This window comes from Mobula birostris, chromosome X (genome assembly GCF_030028105.1).
Source record: "Mobula birostris isolate sMobBir1 chromosome X, sMobBir1.hap1, whole genome shotgun sequence".
NCBI classification, from domain to species: domain Eukaryota; kingdom Metazoa; phylum Chordata; class Chondrichthyes; order Myliobatiformes; family Myliobatidae; genus Mobula; species Mobula birostris.
In genome coordinates, this window is record NC_092402.1 from 72,735,610 (window position 1) to 72,757,370 (window position 21,761).

The window sequence follows — 21,761 nt, forward strand, 5'->3', positions numbered from 1 at the left end:
AGTGGTTGGCTATGTGCGGAACCAAAGGAAATGGAGGAGATCTTAAATAGGTTTTTTGCATCTGTATTTACTAAGGAAACTGACATGAAGTCTATGGAATTAAGGGAAACAAGTAGTGAGATCATGGAAACTGTACAGATCGAAAAGGAGGAGGTCCTTGCTGTCTTGAGGAAAATTAAAGTGGATAAATCCCCGGGACCTGACAGGGTGTTCCCTCGGACCTTGAAGGAGACTAGTGTTGAAATTGCGGGGGCCCTGGCAGAAATATTTAAAATGTCGCTGTCTACAGGTGAGGTGCTGGAGGATTGGAGAGTGGCTCATGTTGTTCCGTTGTTTAAAAAAGGATCGAAAAGTAATCCGGGAAATTATAGGCCAGTAGGTTTAACGTCGGTAGTAGGTAAGTTATTGGAGGGAGTACTAAGAGACAGAATCTACAAGCATTTGGATAGACAGGGACTTATTAGGGAGAGTCAACATGGCTTTGTGCGTGGTAGGTCATGTTTGACCAATCAATTGGAGTTTTTCGAGGAGGTTACCAGGAAAGTGGATGGAGGGAAGACAGTGGATATTGTCTACATGGACTTCAGTAAGGCCTTTGACAAGGTCCCGCATGGGAGGTTAGTTAGGAAAATTCAGTCGCTAGGTATACATGGAGAGGTGGTAAATTGGATTAGACATTGGCTCAATGGAAGAAGCCAAAAAGTGGTAGTAGAGAGTTGCTTCTTCGAGTGGAGGCCTGTGACTAATGGTGTGCCACAGGAATCAGTGCTGGGTCCATTGTTATTTGTCATCTATATCAATGATCTGGATGATAATGTGGTAAATTGGATCAGCAAATTTGCTGATGATACAAAGATTGGAGGTGTAGTAGACAGTGAGGAAGGTTTTCAGAGCCTGCAGAGGGACTTGGACCAGCTGGAAAAATGGGCTGAAAAATGGCAGATGGAGTTTAATACAGACAAGTGTGAGGTATTGCACATTGGAAGGACAAATCAAGGTAGAACATACATTGTTAATGGTAAGGCACTGAGGAGTGCAGTGGAACAGAGGGATCTGGGAATACAGATACAAAATTCCCTAAAAGTGTCGTCACAGGTAGATAGGGTCGTAAAGAGAGCTATTGGTACATTGACCTTTATTAATCAAAGTATTGAGTATAAGAGCTGGAATGTTATGATGAGGTTGTATAAGGCATTGGTGAGGCCAAATCTGGAGTATTGTGTTCAGTTTTGGTCACCAAATTACAGGAAGGATATAAATAAGGTTGAAAGAGTGCAGAGAAGGTTTACAAGGATGTTGCCGGGACTTGAGAAACTCAGTTACAGAGAAAGGTTGAATAGGTTGGGACTTTATTCCCTGGAGCGTAGAAGAATGAGGGGAGATTTGATAGAGGTATATAAAATTATGATGGGTATAGATAGAGTGAATGCAAGCAGGCTTTTTCCACTGAGGCAAGGGGAGAAAAAAACCAGAGGACATGGGTTAAGGGTGAGGGGGGAAAAGTTCAAAGGGAACAATAGGGGGGGCTTCTTCACACAGAGAGTGGTGGGAGTATGGAATGAGCTGCCAGATGAGGTGGTAAATGCGGGTTCTTTTTTAACATTTAAGAATAAATTGGACAGATACATGGATGGGAGGTGTATAGGGGGATATGGTCCGTGTGCAGGTCAGTGGGACTAGGCAGAAAATGGTTCGGCACAGCCAAGGAGGGCCAAAAGGCCTGTTTCTGTGCTGTAGTTTCTATGGTTCTATGGTTCTATGGTTCTGGAATCAGAATCAAGTTTGTTATCATTGTCATATATGACATGAAATTTGTTGCTTTGCAGCAGCAGTATAGTGTAAAGACAAAAACTTACTATAAATTACAAAATAAATATATAGTACACAAAGTAAAGGAATCTTAAATGTCCTGATGAGGGATCTTGGCCCGAAATGTCGACTGTTTACTCTTTTCCATGGATGCTGCCTGGCCTGCTGAGTTCCTCCAGTGTTTTGTGAATAACGAACTATTGTGTTCATGGGTTCATGGACTGTCAGAAATTTGATGATGGTTGGAAAGAAACTGTTCCTGAATCTTCATCCTCCTTCTCTCCAAACTTTCCCCACCAGACCTTGATTCAACTCTCCAACATGCTGCTCCTCTCCACTGCCTGAAACCTTGCTACCTAGTACCACGAAGGTTGCAGTCTCCTATCCAACCTTTTCTTCACCAAGGTCTCAATCATCTCTGAAATCTTGTCTGCACTCAAGTCTCCATCCTCTCTGTGGCCCCTCACATTTGCTCCCTAAATCTCCTTCACAATCCCCATTCTTCACATTGCCAGACCACAGGGAGAAATCGATTAGGCCCGACTCTTGGGCTTCATGCATAGTGGAATATTGGGACTGCACCATATGTGTTGTCGTGGGCACATTTAGCCCATTGGTGGTGGGCTGAACAACTCTGCTCCATTGGTCTGGGAACTATAAGGTACTATCAGCCGTGCATGTGGATCGACAATTACTCATCCAGAGTTGGTCTAGTTTCAGCAGTCTGGATGTTAATGAACATTAGTGTAAAGCAGTAGTAAAGGTGTCCACCTAAACTCTGTGGGAGCCCCTAGCACTGAGTCAAAAGGCCATCCGAGTCCCACTTCATTGTCAGCCCTCAGTATAGTACCACCTCTTAGTCCAAAGGTTAAACCAAGGTATGCCTGCTTCCTCAGGTGGGTGTAAGCAATTACATGTTGGCCAATATTTTTCACTTAATGAATATTAATTCAAAGCAGCTACCTTGGCCTTACCTTGTTGCTGTCCTTATGGATGTTTACTGTGCACAAAATGTCTGCCATGCTTCCTACAGCACAGGGGTATTGACTCCAGAAGGACCTTCCCATCTGAGCTTTGGGAAGTCCTAGGGGTTCCGAAAGCACTATAGAAGAGCAGGTTGCTCTTTCTTCCATGCTGTCTAAATGTATTCTGTAGAGCCATTAACATTGAATCTTCTTATTCAAGCCTCCAATTCCCAGACGTCTCCCCCTTAGATCAGTCAATGATCCAATATGTACTGTACGTGGGCTCCCCACACCCATCATTGCCTCCAGTGTTTCCAACTACACTGACAATAGTGAGTTTTCACACTCAAGGGCCTTACCTGAAAGAGAAAGTTGACATAATCATCATTTACTTTCAGGTTGATCATTTTAAGCATATTTTTCATTTCCTTAAAGCTGATCTTGTTGTCGTTATTTTTATCAGCCTTGTGCAGGTGTTGATGAATTAAGGTACAGCAGTTAAGGCAAATACTGAACTGGCAGCACTTAACATAAGAAAGAGAACCACACGCAGCATGGTCACAGATACAGCATTATTTCCAGCTTAAAGCAGAGCAACGAGCTCTGTATATCTGCCGGGACAACAAAAAGGCCTGGGGCAACAGAAAATGCGGTACAGGAGTCCCATGTCCACATTTTGCCCTGATCTCCAGCTTCAGCTCTCTACTCTAATCCTGTTACTGCACATTCATCACTTCTCCTTAATGTGAACCTGATTCCTTTTTGATCAATATTTCATGCTCTAATATGGTCTTCCATCACTAAACATTTTCCAAATGTTCTTAGATTTATTTTTACCCATCTATTGAGATACAGTGCAGAATAGGCTCTTCCAGACCTTTGAGCCGCCCTGCCCTGCAACACCATAGCTGGACCACAAGACAATTTACAATGACCAAATAACCTACTAACCGGTGTGTCTTTGAGCTGTGGGAGGAAACTGGAGCACCCAGAGCAAACTCACGTATTCCATGGGGAAGACATACAGACTCCTTACAGATGATGTTGAAATTGAATTCCGAACTCTGATGCCCCGAGCTGTAATAGTGTCGTGTAACCGTTATACTACCATGGCGGTCTCCTGAAAGTCTCTTTTACATTTCGTGTATTCCAGTGATGAATCCTCAAATTTAAGCCTTTTTTTCTGTTAATTCTATCTCATCTTGATGCCCCAGTTCTATTTTGTTGCCCTAGTTCCATTGGGGTTGGTCTCTGATATTTCACTTGCTTTGTACCCAGGACAGTTTCCAATTTTTGAACTGGCCCAATTATCCTTTTTTGCATAATTTCGATGCAACTTCCAAAAATGTACATTCAATTCTCTATATATGAATATCAGATCCACTTTGTCTGTGAATATTACCATGTTCAATTAAATCCTCTCCTTCAAAGATCTATAACATATTTGAGAATGATAACCAGTGATAATTCAGGCAGCTGGCCTAAGGGGTGAGTTGTTCAAACATTTAACCAAGGTCCAAAACTAAACATGAGAGATTCTGCAGATGCTGGAAATCCAGAGCAAGACACACAAAATACTGGAGGAACTCAGCAGGTCAGGCAGCATCTATGGAAAAGAGTAAACAGTCGATGTTTCAGGCTGAGATTCTTCTTCAGGACTGGAAAGGAAGGGGGAAGACGCCAGAATAAAAAAGTGGGGGCTGGGGAGGGAAATTTTTTTATATCAGAAGGAAAAATTGATATTCATGCCATCAGGTTGGAGGCTGCCCAGATGGTGTTGCTCCTCCACCCTGGGGTGTCCTCACTGTGGCACAAGTGGAGGCCATGGACTGACATGTTGGAATGGGAATGGGAATAGGAATTAAAATGCTTGGCTACTGGGAAGTTACACTTGGAGTGGAGGTGCTGGATGAAGCGGTTCCCCAGTTTACGACAGGTCTCACCGATGTAGAGGAGGCTGTATTGGGAGCACTGGACACAATAGATGACCGCAGCAGACTCACAGGTGAAGTGTTGCCTCGCCTGGAAGGAGTGTTTGGGGCCCTGAATGGAGGTGAGGGAGGAGGTGAATAGACAACTTTGGCTGCTACTCCTCCCCTCTTCTTCTATTCCCCGTTCTGTCCTCTTACATCTTCTCTCTTGTATTTCACCACCCCTGGGTCCCCACCTCCTTTCCTTTCTCCTACGGTCCACTCTCCTCTCCTATCAGATTCCTTCCTCTCCAGCCCTTTACCTGTCCCACCCACCTGGTTTCACCTATCACCTTCTAGCTATCTGCCTTCCCCTCCCACCAACTTTTTATTGTGGTGTCTTCCCTCTTCCTTTCCAGTCCTGAGGAAGGGTCTCAGCCTAAAATGTTGACTGTTTATTCATTTTCATAGATGCTGCCTGACCTGCTGAGTTCCGCCAGCATTTTGTGTGTGTTGCTTGAGATCCAACACAGTTACCAGCACAGCGAGTGTCCCCACCCGAGTGACCCTGACCAGTTCACCCCTAACCTCGGGAGCTGTCTGTCAGAGTCTCCTTGTTCACTGCACTTTTGCAAATATTGAACTGTCTGCAGATGCCTTTGTGAACAGAATTAGTGGAGCCAAGAACATTACTGTGGAATAAATTTAATGCATCAGTAAATCAATCTGCCAGCATCAACCCAGACTATTTATTCAATGTGTTCTTTTTAATTACCCGGTACTGAACAGATTGATATTTGGTTGAAGTGAGGGTAGACAGTGGGCAGTGTCACATCTGCTGCTTGTGTTCTATGCTCTGTCATACCTGGGCCTTTAAGTTCAGGGATTGCTTACGTCTTTTTCCCTTAAGTTGCTTTCTGCAGCCTTTGGGAGACCATACGGATGGAAATGTATTCGCTGGAGGATATCACTGAAATGGGTGAAGACATGAGCTGCCTAGGACCCCACCTAGGTGAGAACTGCATGGATATCATTGTAATTCAAAACTATTAGCTCTGTGATTGGAATCCCTCAAAGACAACAATATTCGTCTCCCAGTGAATACTTTGTGGGTGAGAGGTGAGGCCGATCCAGGAGTTACACATCCTGCAATGTTCCTTTCCAGGTGTGATGGAAATGTTGGGGTTGCTAAGTTGGCCCCAACACTTTGCTTCCATTTCATGTACTTTCAAAGTTCTGAGATTCGTGTAACAGACTCAGTCGATCAAGGACTGACCAGGGCAATAGTCAACTCTCAGTAACCCTAAATGAGTGGCACACTGGAGCTGTGACTTGCTCTCTCTTCCCAAAGTCTGAGTTTATGTACTGCAATGGGACTGACTTTCAGACATGGAGGACAACAGACAAGCTGATATCATGGTGCCAATTTGTTCAACTAACCAAGGAGAAAGGTCTTGACTCCTGCACTTATAGCGGGGCAATGAACATAAAAGCAAAGAAGTCCTGTTAACTCTGAATGAGTTTACTGCCTTTGAACAAATGCCGTACTGTGGTAATATTACCAATGATATTAATAGAGGCCAATGTCTTTCTGCTTGCTATCTCTACCCTCAACCCTCTCTTGCTAATGTCCATTGAAGCCAGTTTATTGCGTCACATATCACAGAAATAAGTTGAGCATCAAGCATTTATCTCTTTCCTAACATTCAGCCCATAGACTTCTGTGTTTTGGTGTTTCAAGTGCTCATCTAAATACTGTTTAAACCTTGGACGTGCTCCTTGGGCAACATGTTCCATAGATACAGGCCTTTGGCCCAACTGGTCCATGCAGACTCCAGAGTATCAGCAGGGGGTGGCAGGGAGCTGCAGGCAAAAAGGGCAAAAATAACCTTGGGCAATGGAAGAAGTAACAGGAAGATTTTAGATCTTAAGTATTCCTGGCTATTTTTATATTTTGGCAGCTTTTCCAAATTGATGCTAACCTGAAGGCCATTAATGGCTCTTATGGCTACCAAATTGGCCTTTAATTCAACCATAAACCATAAATTGTATGTAATGTAACATCGGTAACAGAAAGGTTAGCAACATCAGGTCCTGAAATATACTTACAGTTCTGTATATTGAAATTTCATTTACATTGATTGCCAAGTCAACTTGTCAAAGGATATTGTTCAATTTTGTCCTGCTGGCTCATGGCTGCCACTCTCCTGCTCAGCTTTTTCAGCCCCTGAACCCACCGTCTCCCCTCCTCCTCCGTGGCTGCCACCAGGTCCAGGCTGCTCCGGCTGCCCGCGAACAAGATGGTGAAGCAACGTTTCTCCGAGTAGCTGCTGCCGTGTTTCTTCATCACATCCGACTGGTGTCCCTCCTGGACCTCCCGGATATCCATCACCGAGACTGAAAGGTCAGAGGGGAGATCAACAATGGAATAACGTTGGGAATTCAGCTGGGTCGAGGCCTGACTCTGTGGTTTGGGAGGGGCTGCAGTGAAAATCGGGCTGGCGCTCATGGACATCTGAGAGAGAGTTGGAGGGTGGATATCTGCAATGTGGCAGTGAGCTCGCTCTAAGTTAACCAGCTCCCAGGCTTCAAATGGATCAAGCAGGAATCCTTTAACTTACGCTGAAGCCATGGGCATTCTGTCTGAGGGACCCCATGCTGTCTGCACCACATTCATGCCATGGCAACAACTGCATCACTGTGGACAGCTGGACACCTCTGGGCTCCAGTGCTTCAGAAGCAGGAAAGATCCAAACGCAAAGTAATGGACTGCACCTTAGGACAAGCACAGCTTTTGGACTGTCTTTCACAAACTGTCTTATGAACAACATTCCCCCTATTTTTTTTACAGCTGTGCAGACCATGCATTGCTCTGAACAGGAAATTTTTACATGGCCTGAAAACTGCACAGCACTTCAAATGGTTTTTTTTGCGACATACACATCAAAGAAACATAAACTACAACTCACAACACAAGTAAACAATGTCAGGCAGTCAGAACAACTGACAGGGACAATGGTAAAAGTAAAATGTTTTGACTAGATGGCACCGGCGTTCAGCAGGCTGTCGGCTTATTGACTATCAGCTACCAACTTCTATTCTGTGTTTATTGTTACAGTTTGTAACAGAGTTGTAACTTGTTACACTGACAACGTAAATATATTGAAGCTCTAAAATTTTCCGAGGTAAAGTTTGGGGGAAGTTTATTGTTTGGAAAATTTATGGATTATGTTCATTAACACATAATTAATTACAGGGTATTTCATGACTATATTAACATAGATTTCAAAATTGTATTAATATTATATAAAAGAAAATTCCAGCTGTGTGGCATAGCGGCTACATGTGTGGGAGCATTTGAGTTACTGTGCGGCTCCACATCTATACAGTTTAGAGAGAGCAGTGCTTATGAACATGTCAGATCATGCACATACCACAAGTACTGAGCAAATGTTACTGCGCCAACACGCCAATGCTCCCACTGCGCCAAACCACAGTGCTCCAATTTGCACTAAACGCCAGTGCTCCTACTGCGCCAAACCACAGTGCTGCAATTGCACTAAACCACAGTGCTGCAATTGTACTAAACTGCGGTGTTCCCATTGCGCTAAACTGCAGTGCTCTTGCGCAAAACTGTGGTGTTCCCATTGCGTTAAACTGCGGTGCTCTTGCGCTAAACTGCGGTGTTACCATTATGCTAATCTGCGGTGTTCCCGTTGCATTAAACTGCGGTGTTCCCATTGCGCTAAACTGCAGTGCTCCCATTGCGCTAAACTGCAGTGCTCCCATTGCACTAAACTGTGGTGTTCCCATTGCGTTAAACTGCGGTGCTCTTGCGCTAAACTGCGGTGTTACCATTATGCTAATCTGCGGTGTTCCCGTTGCATTAAACTGCGGTGTTCCCATTGCGCTAAACTGCAGTGCTCCCATTGCGCTAAACTGCAGTGCTCCCATTGCACTAAACTGTGGTGTTCCCATTGCGCTAAACTGCAGTGTTCCCATTGCGCTAAACTGCGGTGCTCTTGCGCTAAACTGCAGTGCTCCCATTGCGCTAAACTGCGGTGTTCCCATTGCGCTAAACTGCGGTGTAACATCATACTGTGTCAATTCTGCAGTGCTTCCAGTGCTTTCACGGTGCCAGTGTGGCAATACTCACACGTAGGAGGCTTATTCCGGGACTCGTACCAGATGGACAGGCCATCCTCCTGCAGCTTCATCTGCCGATCTTTCTTCCATTTACTGGACTTGACTTTCCTCAGCTTGCTGCCTCGCATCATATACTTTACATCATCATCTTCATGAAGTCCTGGGAAAGACAGGAGGACAAAGCTCTCTCAACAAACAAGCTAAGCAAGGGAAATACAGAACAGACCATTGCAGGCTCCTGGCAGTGGCAGGAGAGCGCTCATTTCAAGACAACTGGAATATAACAACAAGGATGTTATAAGGCACTGGTGAGGCCTCGCTTGGAGTATTGTGAGCAGTTTTGGGCTCCTTATCTAAGAAAGGATGTGCTGACATTGGAGAGGGTCCAGAGGAAGTTTACAAGAATGATCCCAGGAACGAAAGGGTCATCATATGAGGAATATTTGATGGCTCTCGGCCAGTACTCACTGGAATTTAGAAGATTGGGGGGGGGAATGTCACTGAAACCTATCGAATGTTGAAAGACCTTGATAGAGTGGATGTGGAGAGGATGTTTCCAATGATGGGGGAGTCTAGGGCCAGAAGGCACAGCCTCCGAATAGAGGAACTTCTGTTTGGAACAGAGATGAGGAGGAATTTCTTTAGCCAGAAGGTGCTGAATCTGTGGAATCTGTTGCCACAGGTGACGGCGGAGGCCAGGTCATTGAGTGTATAAATGCTTGATTAGTCAGGGTATGAAAGGTTACAGGGAGAAGGCAAGAGGTTGGGGCTGAGAGGGAAATGGATCTAGCCATGATGAAATGGCGGAGCAGACTCGATGGGCCAAATGGCCTAATTCTGCTCCTATATCTTTTATGGTCTTTGCCTCAGATACAGGACACATAAACATCTAGCTGCCTTTAATACTCATTGCTTTAACTGTCAGCAGCATCCTTTAAAGGAGGGGGGGAAGATGAAGTATCCATGGGAAGATTGCTACCCTTTATCCTTTGAAATCCCTTTTCATTGCTGTCACTGCCGAGAGGCTGCAAGGCATTCCAGGGGAAGGAGTGTGTCCAGAGCGTTACAACACAAAAGGGAGGAACACAAGTTCAGAAAATGAAGCAGCAGGACATGGAAGGCATTACCTTGGAGTCACATGTCATTGAGTTCAAAGTATGATTACAGTCAAAGGAGACCATTCAGCCTGTTGTGCCCATTCTGGCTCTCTCCCTGAGCAACTCACTTAATACACCCAACCCTTTCTCTGCCACCTTGTACATCTTTCCTCACCACATAGTTATCAAATTCCCTTCTGAGGTCCACAATGAAAGCTGTCTCCCCCACATCTGCAAGCAGTACAATCCAGATTCCAACCACACACTGTGTAAAAAAAAGTTGCCCATTGCTCTTATTTCTCTTTGCCTTTATTTTCAACCTGTGAACTCTAATCCTTTGGCTCTTCGGCACTGAGAAAGCCTTGTGCTATCTTTTTTGCTTGGACCCCTCATCTTTTGATATACTGTATTTTTACCCAATCTCCCATCAGCCTTCTCTTTGCAAAAGAAACAATCCTAACTCTCCAACCTAAACTCATAACTGCAGTCCCTCATCCCAGGAAAGTACCTCACAAATATTTTCTGGACTTTCCCTAATGTCTTCCTTCACATTCTTCCATAAGAAGGCAACTAAAATTAAACTCAATACTGTGGTAGAGGCCTGACCAGAGTTTTATAAAGGCTCAGCATGATTTCCTTGCTTTGATACTCTCTGCCTGCATTGTTAAAGCCCAGTGTTGTGAATGTACTTTCCCCACCCGTCCTGCCACTCTCAATGATTAGCACACCCTACTCCCAGCTACCCCCGCTCCCACGCCCCTTGGAGCGCAGTGCCCTTTCATCTGTGTTGCCTCTCCTCATTCTTCCCACCAAAATACACCACTTCATATTTCTCCACAATAAACTTTATTTGCCATGACTCAACACATTCCACCAGCCTGTTCATATCCTTCTGCAGTCTATTACCATCGCCACAGTTCACAATACTGCCAAGTGCCGTGCCATCCACAATCTCAGCAACTGTGCTGCACTGTCCAGTCTGGGTTACTGATATCGATCAATAAGCGCTCTGGGGAAGCCAGTATTCAAATCAGAAAGCAAGTGTTCACTACAACCCTCCAGGAGTTCCCAACCTGGAATCCATGGACTCCTTGCTTAATGGCATTGGTCCATGGCGTAAAACTGCTGGTGGTGTTGTGACATCCACACCAGACCTCGAGGCAAGTGGTCCCGGGTTCGAATCCAGCCAGCTCCTTGCACGTTTTCCATCCGTGCTGGGTTGAGAGTCAAGCTAGCAACTCGGCCTTGTAAAAATCAGGCAAAATGCTAAAGAAACAGTAAGGTACCCAATGTGCCACTAGACACAGAGAGGAACAACAACACGGCATAAAAAAAAGGTTGAGAACCCCTCCGTCTATTCTCTCTTACTCAGCCAGCCGGATCCGTGCTATCAATCTCTCTCCTGCATCTCCTTTGCTAATAAACCTGTTATATTGCATCTTATCAACTGCATTCCCATCATCAACGTTACTCATTATCTAACAATGTGGAGTATAATAAACCAGGCAGATTGTACCCATTGCAGACAGGAAGTTTAAAGAGAAGGAGGCCTGGCAAAATAAAACTCCTGATTACAGGGCGGGATAATGCCCTCGAGACAGGGTGACATCTCGCAAAGAGACTGAAAGGTTCGGGCTAAAAAATAAATGAGTCATAGAGTGGTACGGCACATCCACGTCAGACAACACTTGGCCTGTGTTAGGACCAGATCCTTCTATATAACTTAGGCAGCAGTGAAACTGTAGACCTACATTCCCAGGGAGACAGAAAAACATTTTCTGACAAGTGCAAAAGTGAGGACAGTAATGGTGGGAGGCTTTAATTGGTTAAATATTAACAGTCGGCTGTTGGATTAGGATCCAGATTGTTGTTTTTGTAGTCTTAGCTTTCTTTGCCCTTGCTTATATGTTTGTATAATCATCTTTTCGTCTGTAAACCTTTAGTAAGTTGTCATACATTTGTTTTTAAACTTCTGCAGTTTCTTTGTCTGTATAACTGGCGCAACTTAGGCTGATCCTTTGCACAGACTGTTTCAAAAGTACAAATGGGTGTTCCAGGTCCAGGCTGCAGGAGCTTGTCAGTGCCACTGTGTCCGAGCACCACGCAGTGTTGATCAGTAGGCATACACCACCTCCCCTCGTCTTGCCCGAAGACGCTGTGCGGTCCATCCGATGGATCGAAAATCCCTCCGGTCGGATGGCACAGTCGGGGGTGGCAGGGGAGAGCCAGGTCTCGGTGAAACAGAATACACAGCAGTTCTGCATCTCCCTGCAGTAGGTGAGTCTCCCTTTAAGATCATCCACCTTGTTCTCGATGGCTTGCACATTAGCTAGTAGGATGGTGGGCACAGGGACCCCGAAGCCCCTCAGCTTCAATTTGACCAGCAGCCCAGCTCTTTTCCCACGCTTCCCTGCATCTTTCCAGGTTTCCATCGATGCAGTGTGTCGTTGGCAGCTCTTTGAGGTTGGTGGACATGTCCCGCGGGGATCGATCAGCGGGTCGCGTCGTTGGGCGCACGCTTCCTCGGTAAGTAGTGCATCCTTCCAGGTCTCCATCGATGCAGTGTGTTCTTGGCAGCTCTTTGAGGTTGGTGGACACGTCCCGCAGGGAATCGATCAGTGGGTTGCGGCGTCAGGCGCTCTGGGTCGGGCTGAGTGACGGGGGAGGCTCCACAGCCACTTCCAGCTGCCAGGGGCCCGGGCTGTCGATTGGGTCGGGCCCCGGAGCCGACACTTAATCCCGGAGGGCTGGGCTCCTGGCTGAAACAAGTCTGTGAGCTGAGTCACAGTTGCAGAGGCCTCCACTCCAGCCGAGCCTCGGGCTCAATTTCCAAGTTTGGCGGCGGAGGCCTCACTTCCAGCAGCTGTGGATGTCCACCAACAGGGCTTTACGGTGGTCGCTCCGGGGAAGCGTCTGGGGCACCTTGAGGTCTCTGCCGTCACTTCTGTGTGGTCGTCTGCTCCGGAGAGGTGCTGCTTCGAATGGGCCGCATCTCCAAGCACTCCGGCACGGTAGCAGGCCGCGGGTCTCCGGGAACGTGGTGAGCCTCAGACCAGGCCTCGCTGATCGGGTCCAGGTGCTGTCCGGAGTTGAAGAAGCAATTCTGGCGCTGTGGTCTCCAGCTGGGTCAGTAGCTTCGCCAGGGTGTTGTTGATCTTGCTAGATGTAGCAGATTGAAGGTTTAGAAGGGTTTCTCGGGTATAGGATAGTGGAGAGGGCAGTTTGCTCGAGAGAGCATGTACAGAGTCGCCAGATACCGGTGCCATCTTTGTGCTCATTTTGATGTCGGTAGACTATGGCAGGGTCTAAATGAGATCACTGGGTGCAAAGAAAAGGCTGGGAATATCAATAACTGTGGCGCTTCTCTTCCTGACGAACTTAACGTATTCTACACAAGATTCGAACAGAAGAGGAGCGTCCCGCTTCCTCCGGATGAACCGGACCTGGTGGCATCGAGATTCATCGTCACCGAGGAGGACGTTAGAAGGGTCTTCCTGAAGATAAATCCAAGGAAGGTGACAGGCCCAGATGGCAGACATCCCGCCTCTCCTGGAAGTTCCGTGAGTCTCCTGCATATTAATAGTGGCTCCCTGATGCCCGCAAATTATATACAATGTCCCGGAAATCAATTTTTTTGAGAGCGAGAGAGCACGAGAGCACGAGAGCAAGAGTGAAAGTGAGAAAGACAGCGAGAGAGAGAGAGAGAGAGAGCGAGAGAGCGAGCGAGAGCACGCCATGGCAGACTGTTCCAAAAAAAGAAAATATAAAACGTACGTCACCCCAGACTACCCTAAAGTGTACCCCTGCCTAATAGGGGTCAAAATAATGACAGTGTTGTTCACTGCACTGTTTGCAACAGTGACTTTTCTATTGCCCATGGTGGATTAAGACTGTAAAAGACGTGTTGAGGTGAGATTAACAGGTGTCATTCGTTCATTAGCATAGCTAACGTTATTTAAACTAGCTGGCTAGCTGCTAAGGAGCTACTCTATTGCAGACATCTCACCTCTCCTGGAAGTTCCGGGAGTCACCCGCAAATTGATGGTGCTACCTCCCTGAAATGAGTTTTTACAGGGTGGGATGTCTGAGATGGCGTCCTGGGATGGGTTCTCCGGGCCTGTGCAAGTGAGCTAGCTGGAGTGTTTGCTGACATCTTCAACTGCTCCTTGTTTCAGTCTACGATTCCCTCGTGTTTTAAGAAGGTAACGATAATCCCAGTGCTGAAGAAGAGCAAGGTGGCATGCCTGAATGACTATCGACCTGTGGCTCTGACATCAATTGCTATGAAGTGCTTCGAGAGATTGGTTATGGCACACATCAACCACAGTCTACCGGTCAACCTCGACGCTTTGCAATTCGCCTACCGGAGCAACAGGTCAACAGCAGATGCCATCTCTCTGGCCCTACATTCCTCCTTAGAGCACCTGGAGAATAAAGATGCATATGTAAGGCTCCTTTTCATTGACTACAGCTCTGCCTTTAATACCATTATTCCAAATAAACTGATTCCTAAGCTCCGGAACCTGGGCCTTAGCACTCAGATCTGCAGCTGGATCTTCAACTTCCTTACAGACAGAACCCAGGCTGTAAAAATAGGGGACAAGCTCTCCCCTACAATCACTCTGAGCACCGGTGCCCCACAAGGCTGTGTACTCAGCGTCCTGCTGTACTCACTGTACACCCATGATTGTGTAGCCAAGTTTCCATCGAACTCAATAGGCAAGTTTGCTGATGACACAACAATTGTAGGCTGTATCTCGGGTAATGATGAGTTTGAGTACAGAGAGGAAATTAAGAACCTGGTGGCATGGTGCAAAGACAATAACCTATCCCTCAACGTCAGCAAGATGAAGGAATTGGTTGTTGACTTCAGAAGGAGTAGCGGACCGCACGATCCAATTTACATCGGTGGTGTGCAAGTGGAACAGGTCAAAAGCTTTAAGTTCCTCGGGGTCAATATCACAAATGACCTGACTTGGTCCAACCAAGCAGAGTCCACTGCCAAGAAGGCCCACCAGCGCCTTTACTTCCAGAAAAAGCTAAAGAAATTTGGCCTGTCCCCTAAAACCCTCACTAATTTTTATAGATGCACCGTAGAAAGCATTCTTCTAGGGTGCATCACAACCTGGTATGGAAGTTGTCCTGTCCAAGACCGGAAGAAGCTGCAGAAGATCGTGAACACGGCACAGCACATCGCACAAACGAATCTTCCGTCCTTGGACTCACTTTACACTGCACGCTGTCAGAGCAGTGCTGCCAGGATAATCAAGGACACGACCCACCCAGCCAACACACTTTTCATCCCTCTTCCCTCCGGGAGAAAGTTCAGGAGCTTGGAGACTCGTACAGCCAGATTTGGGAACAGCTTCTTTCCAACTGTGATAAGACTGCTGAACGGATCCTGACCCGGATCTGGGCCGTACCCTCCAAATATCCAGACCTGCCTCTCGTTTTTTTTGCACTACCTTACTTTCCATTTTTCTATTTTCTATTTATGATTTATAATTTAAATTTTTAATATTTACTATCGATTTGTACTCTAGGGAGCGCGAAATGCAGAATCAAATATCGCTATGATGATTGTATGCTCTAGCATCAATTGTTTGGCGACAATAAAGTAAAGTAAAAGCTTCCCTTATCTAATTAAATAGGCTAGTTTGCAATAAAGGGAGAGTGTGAGGACAAGTTCCTTTGTTACTATTTTACTCGCTCTTACATGCTGACCCCTCATGACCTGCACTGCGACGAACATCTGATAAAATGGCTGCAATGACAAGATTTGACTTCTGAAAAAACCTTCTGGACAACATCATCTTCAGCTCCAACACAATTTAAAGGATGGAGAGGACATAGGATTCCTTAACGGCATCTTGGCGAACAGAATTAGCTAATCTCTAGCATGGCTAGCAAGGGGGGACGGAAGAGAGTGCAGATGCTGGATTACTGAGCAGAAAACCCTGATGCCAGGTCTCAATTTGAGGGAATAAAGCTGGACAGATGGTGAGAGCATCAACGCGTGAGCAGGCTTGTGGCAGCGTCATAACTCAGTCCATTTAGAAAAGGATAAAGGGAAAATAGAGTGAAGGTTCGGAAATATAAATTGTCATCATGATCACCACATCATGGGCCAATGTACTGTTGTGTATTCTATGTTCTACGCTTAACTGGAACTGGCCACTTATACACAACTACAGACTGATTTAACAAGCGGCTTCTTGGGGCTAAAATAGACCCAACAGAATGCAAGCATTTAGGGAGAAAAATCAAGAAGTTCAAAGTAAAGATGTTCCCACAAAGGAAAAAAGGGGAACCCCTAAAGAAACTTGACATGTCCCCTTTGACCCTCACCATTTTTTTTATTGATGCACCATTAAAAGCGTCCGCAACTGCAGAGTGTTGTGGGCACAGCTCAGCACATCACAGAAAGCATGGACTCTTGTCTACACCTCACACTGCCTCAGTAAAGCAGCTATGAAACCGTATCACTCTGTTGATAAGGGAACAGAAAGGAGAGATGAGAATGAGTTTCCCGGATGGTATGGTATGTTGCCTCCAGGGTGCCAGGGCTTGGGACATCTCGGATCAATCCTTAGCATTCTCAAGTGGGAGGCTGAACAGCCAGAGGTCGTGGTCCATGTAGGTACCAATGACATGGGTAGGACAAGTGACAAGGTTTTGGGAAGGGAGTTGGGTGCTAAGTTAAAAGGCAGGACCTCCAGGGTTGTGATCTCCGGGTTGCTACCCATGCCACATACTAGTGAGGCCAGAACTAGGAAGATTATACAGTTTAACATGTGGTCAAGGAGCTGATGTAAGAAGGAGGGCATTAGATTTTTGGATCATTGGGCTCTCTTCCAGGGAGGGTGGGACCTGTACAGAAGGGTAGGTTTGCACCTGAACTGGAAGGGGAAACTAATATCCTAGCAGAAAGCTTTGTTAATGCTGCACGGTGGGGTTTAAACTAGGGTTGCAGGGGGATGGGAACCAGAGTGTCAGAACAGTTAGAGGAGAGGTTGTGGAGACAGATGTTGGCAAGACATCAGGCAAAGTCAGGAATCAAAAGGTTAAGCATGCTGCAACTAGTGTCCTGAGCTGCATATATTTCAATGCAAGAAATATTGTAGGAAAAGCAGATGAGCTTGGGGCACGGATCAACATCTGGGATTATGGCATTGTAGCCATCAGTGAAGCTTGCTTGCAGGAGAGGCAGGACTGGCAACTCGATATTCCGAGGTTCTTTTGCTTTAGACATGACAGTGGGAGGGATTAAAGGAGGAAGGGTGGCTTTACTAGTCAGGGAAAATGTCACAGCAGTGCTCAGTCAGGACAGATCGGAGAACTTGTTTAGTGAGGCATTATGGGTGAAACTGAGAAATAGGAAAGGTATGACCACGTTAATGGGGCTATATTACAGACCACCCAACAGTCTGAGGGATTTAGAGGAACAAATTTGTAGAGACATCACAAACGGTTACAAGAAACATAAATTTGTGGTAGTAGGTGATTTTAACTTTCCACATATTGACAGGGAATCTCATACTGTAAAAGGAGTAGATGGGACAGAGTATGTCAAATGTGTTCAGGAAAATTTCCTTCATCAGTACATAGAAGTCCCAATGCGAGAGTGCGCGATACTGGCTCTTCTGTTAGGGAATGAACAGGGCAGGTGACGGAAATTTGTGTAAGGGAACACTTTGCATCTAGTGATGAAAATGCCATTAGTTTCAAAGTAAATATGCAATAAGATAGGGCTGATCTACAGGTTAAGATTCTAAATTAGAGAAAGGCCAATTTTGATGATATCAGAAATTATCTGGTAAGTGTGGATTGGGACAGGCTGTTTTCTGGCAAAGGTGTATTTGCTAAGTGGGTGGCCTTCAGAAGTGAAATTTTGAGAGTACAGAGTTTGTATGTGCCTGGAAGAATAAAAGGTAAAGAAACAAGTGCAGGGAACCTTGGTTTTCAGGAGATATTAAGGCCCTGGCTAAGAGAAAAAAAAGAAGGTGCATAATAGGTTTCAGCAGGTAGGAACAAATGAAGTGCTTATGGAGTATAAGAAATGCAAGAGAACACTTAAGAAAGAAATCAGGAGGGCTAAAAGAAGGCATGAGGTTGCTGAGGCAGACAAGGTGAAGGAGAATCCTAAGGGATTCTACAAATACGTTAAGAGCAGAAGTATTGCAAGGGACAAAATTTGTCCTCTGGAAGTCCAGAATGGTAATTCATGTGTGGAGCCAAAACAGATGGGGGAGATCTTAAATAATTTTTTTTGCATCTGTATTTACTCAGGAGATGGACACAGAAGTGAGGTAAAGCACCAGCAAGGTCATGGACTCTATACAGATTACAGAGGAGGAGGTGTTTGCTATCCTGAGGTAAATCAGGGTGGATAAATCCCCAGGGGCTGACAAGGTGTTCCCTCGGACCCTGTGGGAGACAAGTGCAATGATTGCAGGGGCCCTGGCAGAGATATTTAAATCATCCTTAGCTGCAGGAGAGATTCCAGAGCACTGGAGGAGAGCCAATGTAGTTCCATTGTTTTAAAAAGGTTCTAAATATAAACCAGGAAATTATAGTAACATATACAAAGTGCTGAAAAGGAACTCAGCAGGCCAGGTAGCATCTATGGAAAAGAGTACAGTCAACGTTTTAGGCCGAGACCCTTCAGCAGTCCTGAAGTATTGAAAAAGATTCTGAGGGATAGTATCCTGATGAAGGGCCTCATCCTGAAATGTTGTCTCAGCCTGAAGTGTCGACTGTTTACTCTTTTAAATAGATGCTGCCTGGCCTGCTGAGTTCCTCCAGCATTTTGTGTGTGTTACTTGGATTTCCAGCATCAGCAGATTTTCTCTTGTTTGTGACCAGGAAATTATAGGCCGGTGAGTCTGACATTAGTTGTGGGAAAGTTATTGGAAAGTCTAAGGGACTGGATATATGGGTCGTTGGATAGATATGGACTGATTAAGGATTGTCAGCATGGCTTTATGCATGGTAAGTCATGTCTAACCAATCTAATAGAGTTTTTCAAGGAAGTTACTAGGAACGTGGATGAAGGCAAGGCAGTGGATGTTGTCTACATGGATTTCAGCAAGGCATTTGACAAGGTTCCGCATGGGAGGTTGGTCAAGAAGATACAGTCGCTTGGCGTTCAGGATGAGGTAGTAAATTGGATTAGACATTAGCTTTGTGGGAGAAGGCAGAGAATGGTAGTAGATGGTTGCCACTCTGACTGGAGGCCTGTGACTAGTGGAGTGCCGCAGGGATCAATGCTGGGTCCATTGTCGCTTGTCACCTATATCAACAATCAAGATAATAATGTGGCTACCTGGATCAGCAAATTTGTGTAGGACACCAAGATTGGGAGTGTAATGAACAGTGAGGAAGCTATCACAGTCTGCAGAGGGATCTGGACCAGCTGGAAAAATGGGCTGAAAAATGGCATATGGAATTTAATGTGGACAAGTGTGAGGTGTTGCACTTTGGTAGGACCAACCAGGGTAGGTCTTACACAGTGAATGGTAGGGCACTGAGGAGTGTTGTAGAACAAAGGGATCTGGGAATACAGGTCCATAATTCATTGAAAGTGGTGTCACAGGTAGATAGGATTATAAAGAAAGCTTTTGGCATATTGGCCTTCATAAATTAATTGAGTTCAGAAGTTGGGAAGTAATAATGAAATTGCCTAAGACGTTGGTGAGGCCTAATTTGGAGTATAGTGTGCAGTTTTGGTCACCTACCTACAGGAAAGATATAAATAAGGCCGAAAGAATACAGAGAAACTTTACAAGGATGTTGCCAGGACTGAAAGACTTGGATTATAAGGAAAGATTGAACAGGTTAGGGCTGTATTCCTTAGAAAGTAGAAGATTGAGAGGAGATTTGACAGAGGTATGCAAAATTATGAGGAGTATAGATAGGGTAAATGCAAGCAGGCTTTTTCCACTGAGGTTGGGTGAGACTACAACTGTAGGTCATGGGTTAAGGGTGAAAGGTGAAATGTTTAAGGGAATCTGAAGGGAAAACTTCTTCACTCAGAGGGTAGTGAGAATGTGGAATGAGCTGCCAGAGCAAGTGGTGGATGCGATTTCAATTTCAACATTTAAGAGAAGGTTGGACAGGTACATGGATGGGAGGGGTATGGAGGGATATGTCCTGGTGCAGGTTGATGGGTGTAGACAGTTTAAATAGTTTCGGCATGAACTAAGTGGGCTGAAGGGCCTGTTTCTGTGCTGTACTTCTCTATGATTCTATGACTCCATAAAGCAGCCAGCATAATCAAATCTCCCCACCCACCTCGGATTTTCCTCCCTTCTCACCAAGAAAAACATAGAAAATCCTGAAAACACCTATCCACCAGACTGAAAGACAACTTCTATCTGCTGTTATAAGACGATTGAATTGTCCCCTAGTAAGACAAGATGGACTCTTGACCTCATAATCTACCTCATTATGGCCTTACACCTTATTGTTTACCTGCAATGTAGTTTCCCTGTAACTGCAACACTATATTCTGTATCCTGGTATTGTTTTCCCTGTGTACTACCTCGATGCACTGACATAATGAAATCATCTATGTAGGTGGCATAAAACCATACCGATCATTTCACTTGCGTACGTGCAACAATAATAAACCAATTAAAAGGGTGGGATAGAGCAAAAACTGGAAGCTCACTACAGCAGAAAGGCCGGGAGAATGGCATGTCACTATATAGGTTAAAATCCTCCAATTATTGTATTATGTAGAGTACTGTGCAGAAGTCTTTGGCACACATATGTAGCTAGGGTGCCTAAGACTTTTGCATAGTATTGTATATTATGTCTTTCTAGTTCACTTAAGACTACTGAGCAAATACAAAGCTAAGTACTCTCATTTGGGGCAGCACAGTAACATAGTGGTTGGCAGAATGCTTTACCGTACAGGCAAACCGGGTTCATTTCCTGCCACTGCCTGTAAGGAGTTTGTACGTTCTTCCCATGGCCGTGTGGGTTTCCTCCGGGTGCTCCGGTTTCCTCCCACAGTCCAAAGACATACCGATTTAGATTTTGAATTTTATTTCTTACATCCATCTCACAACATGAGAGAGTAAAAATCTTTACGTTGCGTCTCCTTCGCGATGTACAAGCAATAAGGAAGGGAAATATGGGAGGATGTTGCCCAAACACCGATTGTATACATTTTTTTTGTGTACGTGTATGTATAGTCAGATACAATGTACAGTCAGTAGGTTAATTGGTCATTGTAAATTGTCCTGTGATTAGGCTAGAGTTAAATCAGGGGGTAGCTGGGCAGTGTGGCTCGAAGGGCCAGAGGACCTGTTCCATGCTCTATCTCAATGAATAAACATACTTTCCTGTTTTCCAACCACCTTCTTATTTTAACCAATATAAAGTATTAGGTACCCTAGCTATATATACGTGTCTACAACTTTTGCACAGTACTGTCCCAGAATGAAAAATAGAAATTAGGAGATCAAAGGGTAGGAATGAAGAAGCTTTTGCTAATTCAAATTAAAGAATATCCAGAGATAACAGGAAATGCGAGAAATATTCAGGGTAGATTAGATAACAAGTGCAGAGTGTCAAACAGAGTAATGTTTCACCTCAACAGGCTTTTGTTGGAGGAAAGATTAGAAAGTACATCTCTATATGAGGATACAAGGAAGGAGAAAGGGTTGAGACCAAGAGAAACTAGATGAACAGGTAGTGCCGGTGCTGGCTGAGAGAGACTGGGCAGCCGGTTCCTTGCAGACTGCCTCTCCAGGGAGGTGTCAATGAGAAGGCTGGGCACAGTGAGTGAAGAAGCAGGCAGCTCGACCCATGAGCACTGGTCGGTT

At 45.3% G+C, this 21,761-nt stretch overlaps 1 protein-coding gene across 2 annotated transcripts in view; it reads right to left on the bottom strand.

The window, feature by feature from the left end:
* LOC140191604 (1-phosphatidylinositol 4,5-bisphosphate phosphodiesterase delta-3-like) overlaps window positions 1-21,761 on the bottom strand; it is a 73,919-nt gene that overhangs the window by 41,568 nt on the left and 10,590 nt on the right. The window contains exons 2-4 of one of the 2 annotated variants that reach the window (XM_072249146.1): window positions 8,841-8,990; window positions 6,853-7,081; window positions 3,134-3,263 (exon numbers count right to left, since the gene is read on the bottom strand). In XM_072249146.1, the coding sequence (XP_072105247.1) occupies window positions 3,134-3,263; window positions 6,853-7,081; window positions 8,841-8,990 (509 nt within the window). The remainder of the gene's footprint in view (window positions 1-3,133; window positions 3,264-6,852; window positions 7,082-8,840; window positions 8,991-21,761) is intronic. The other variant, XM_072249147.1, reaches the window with a different exon arrangement.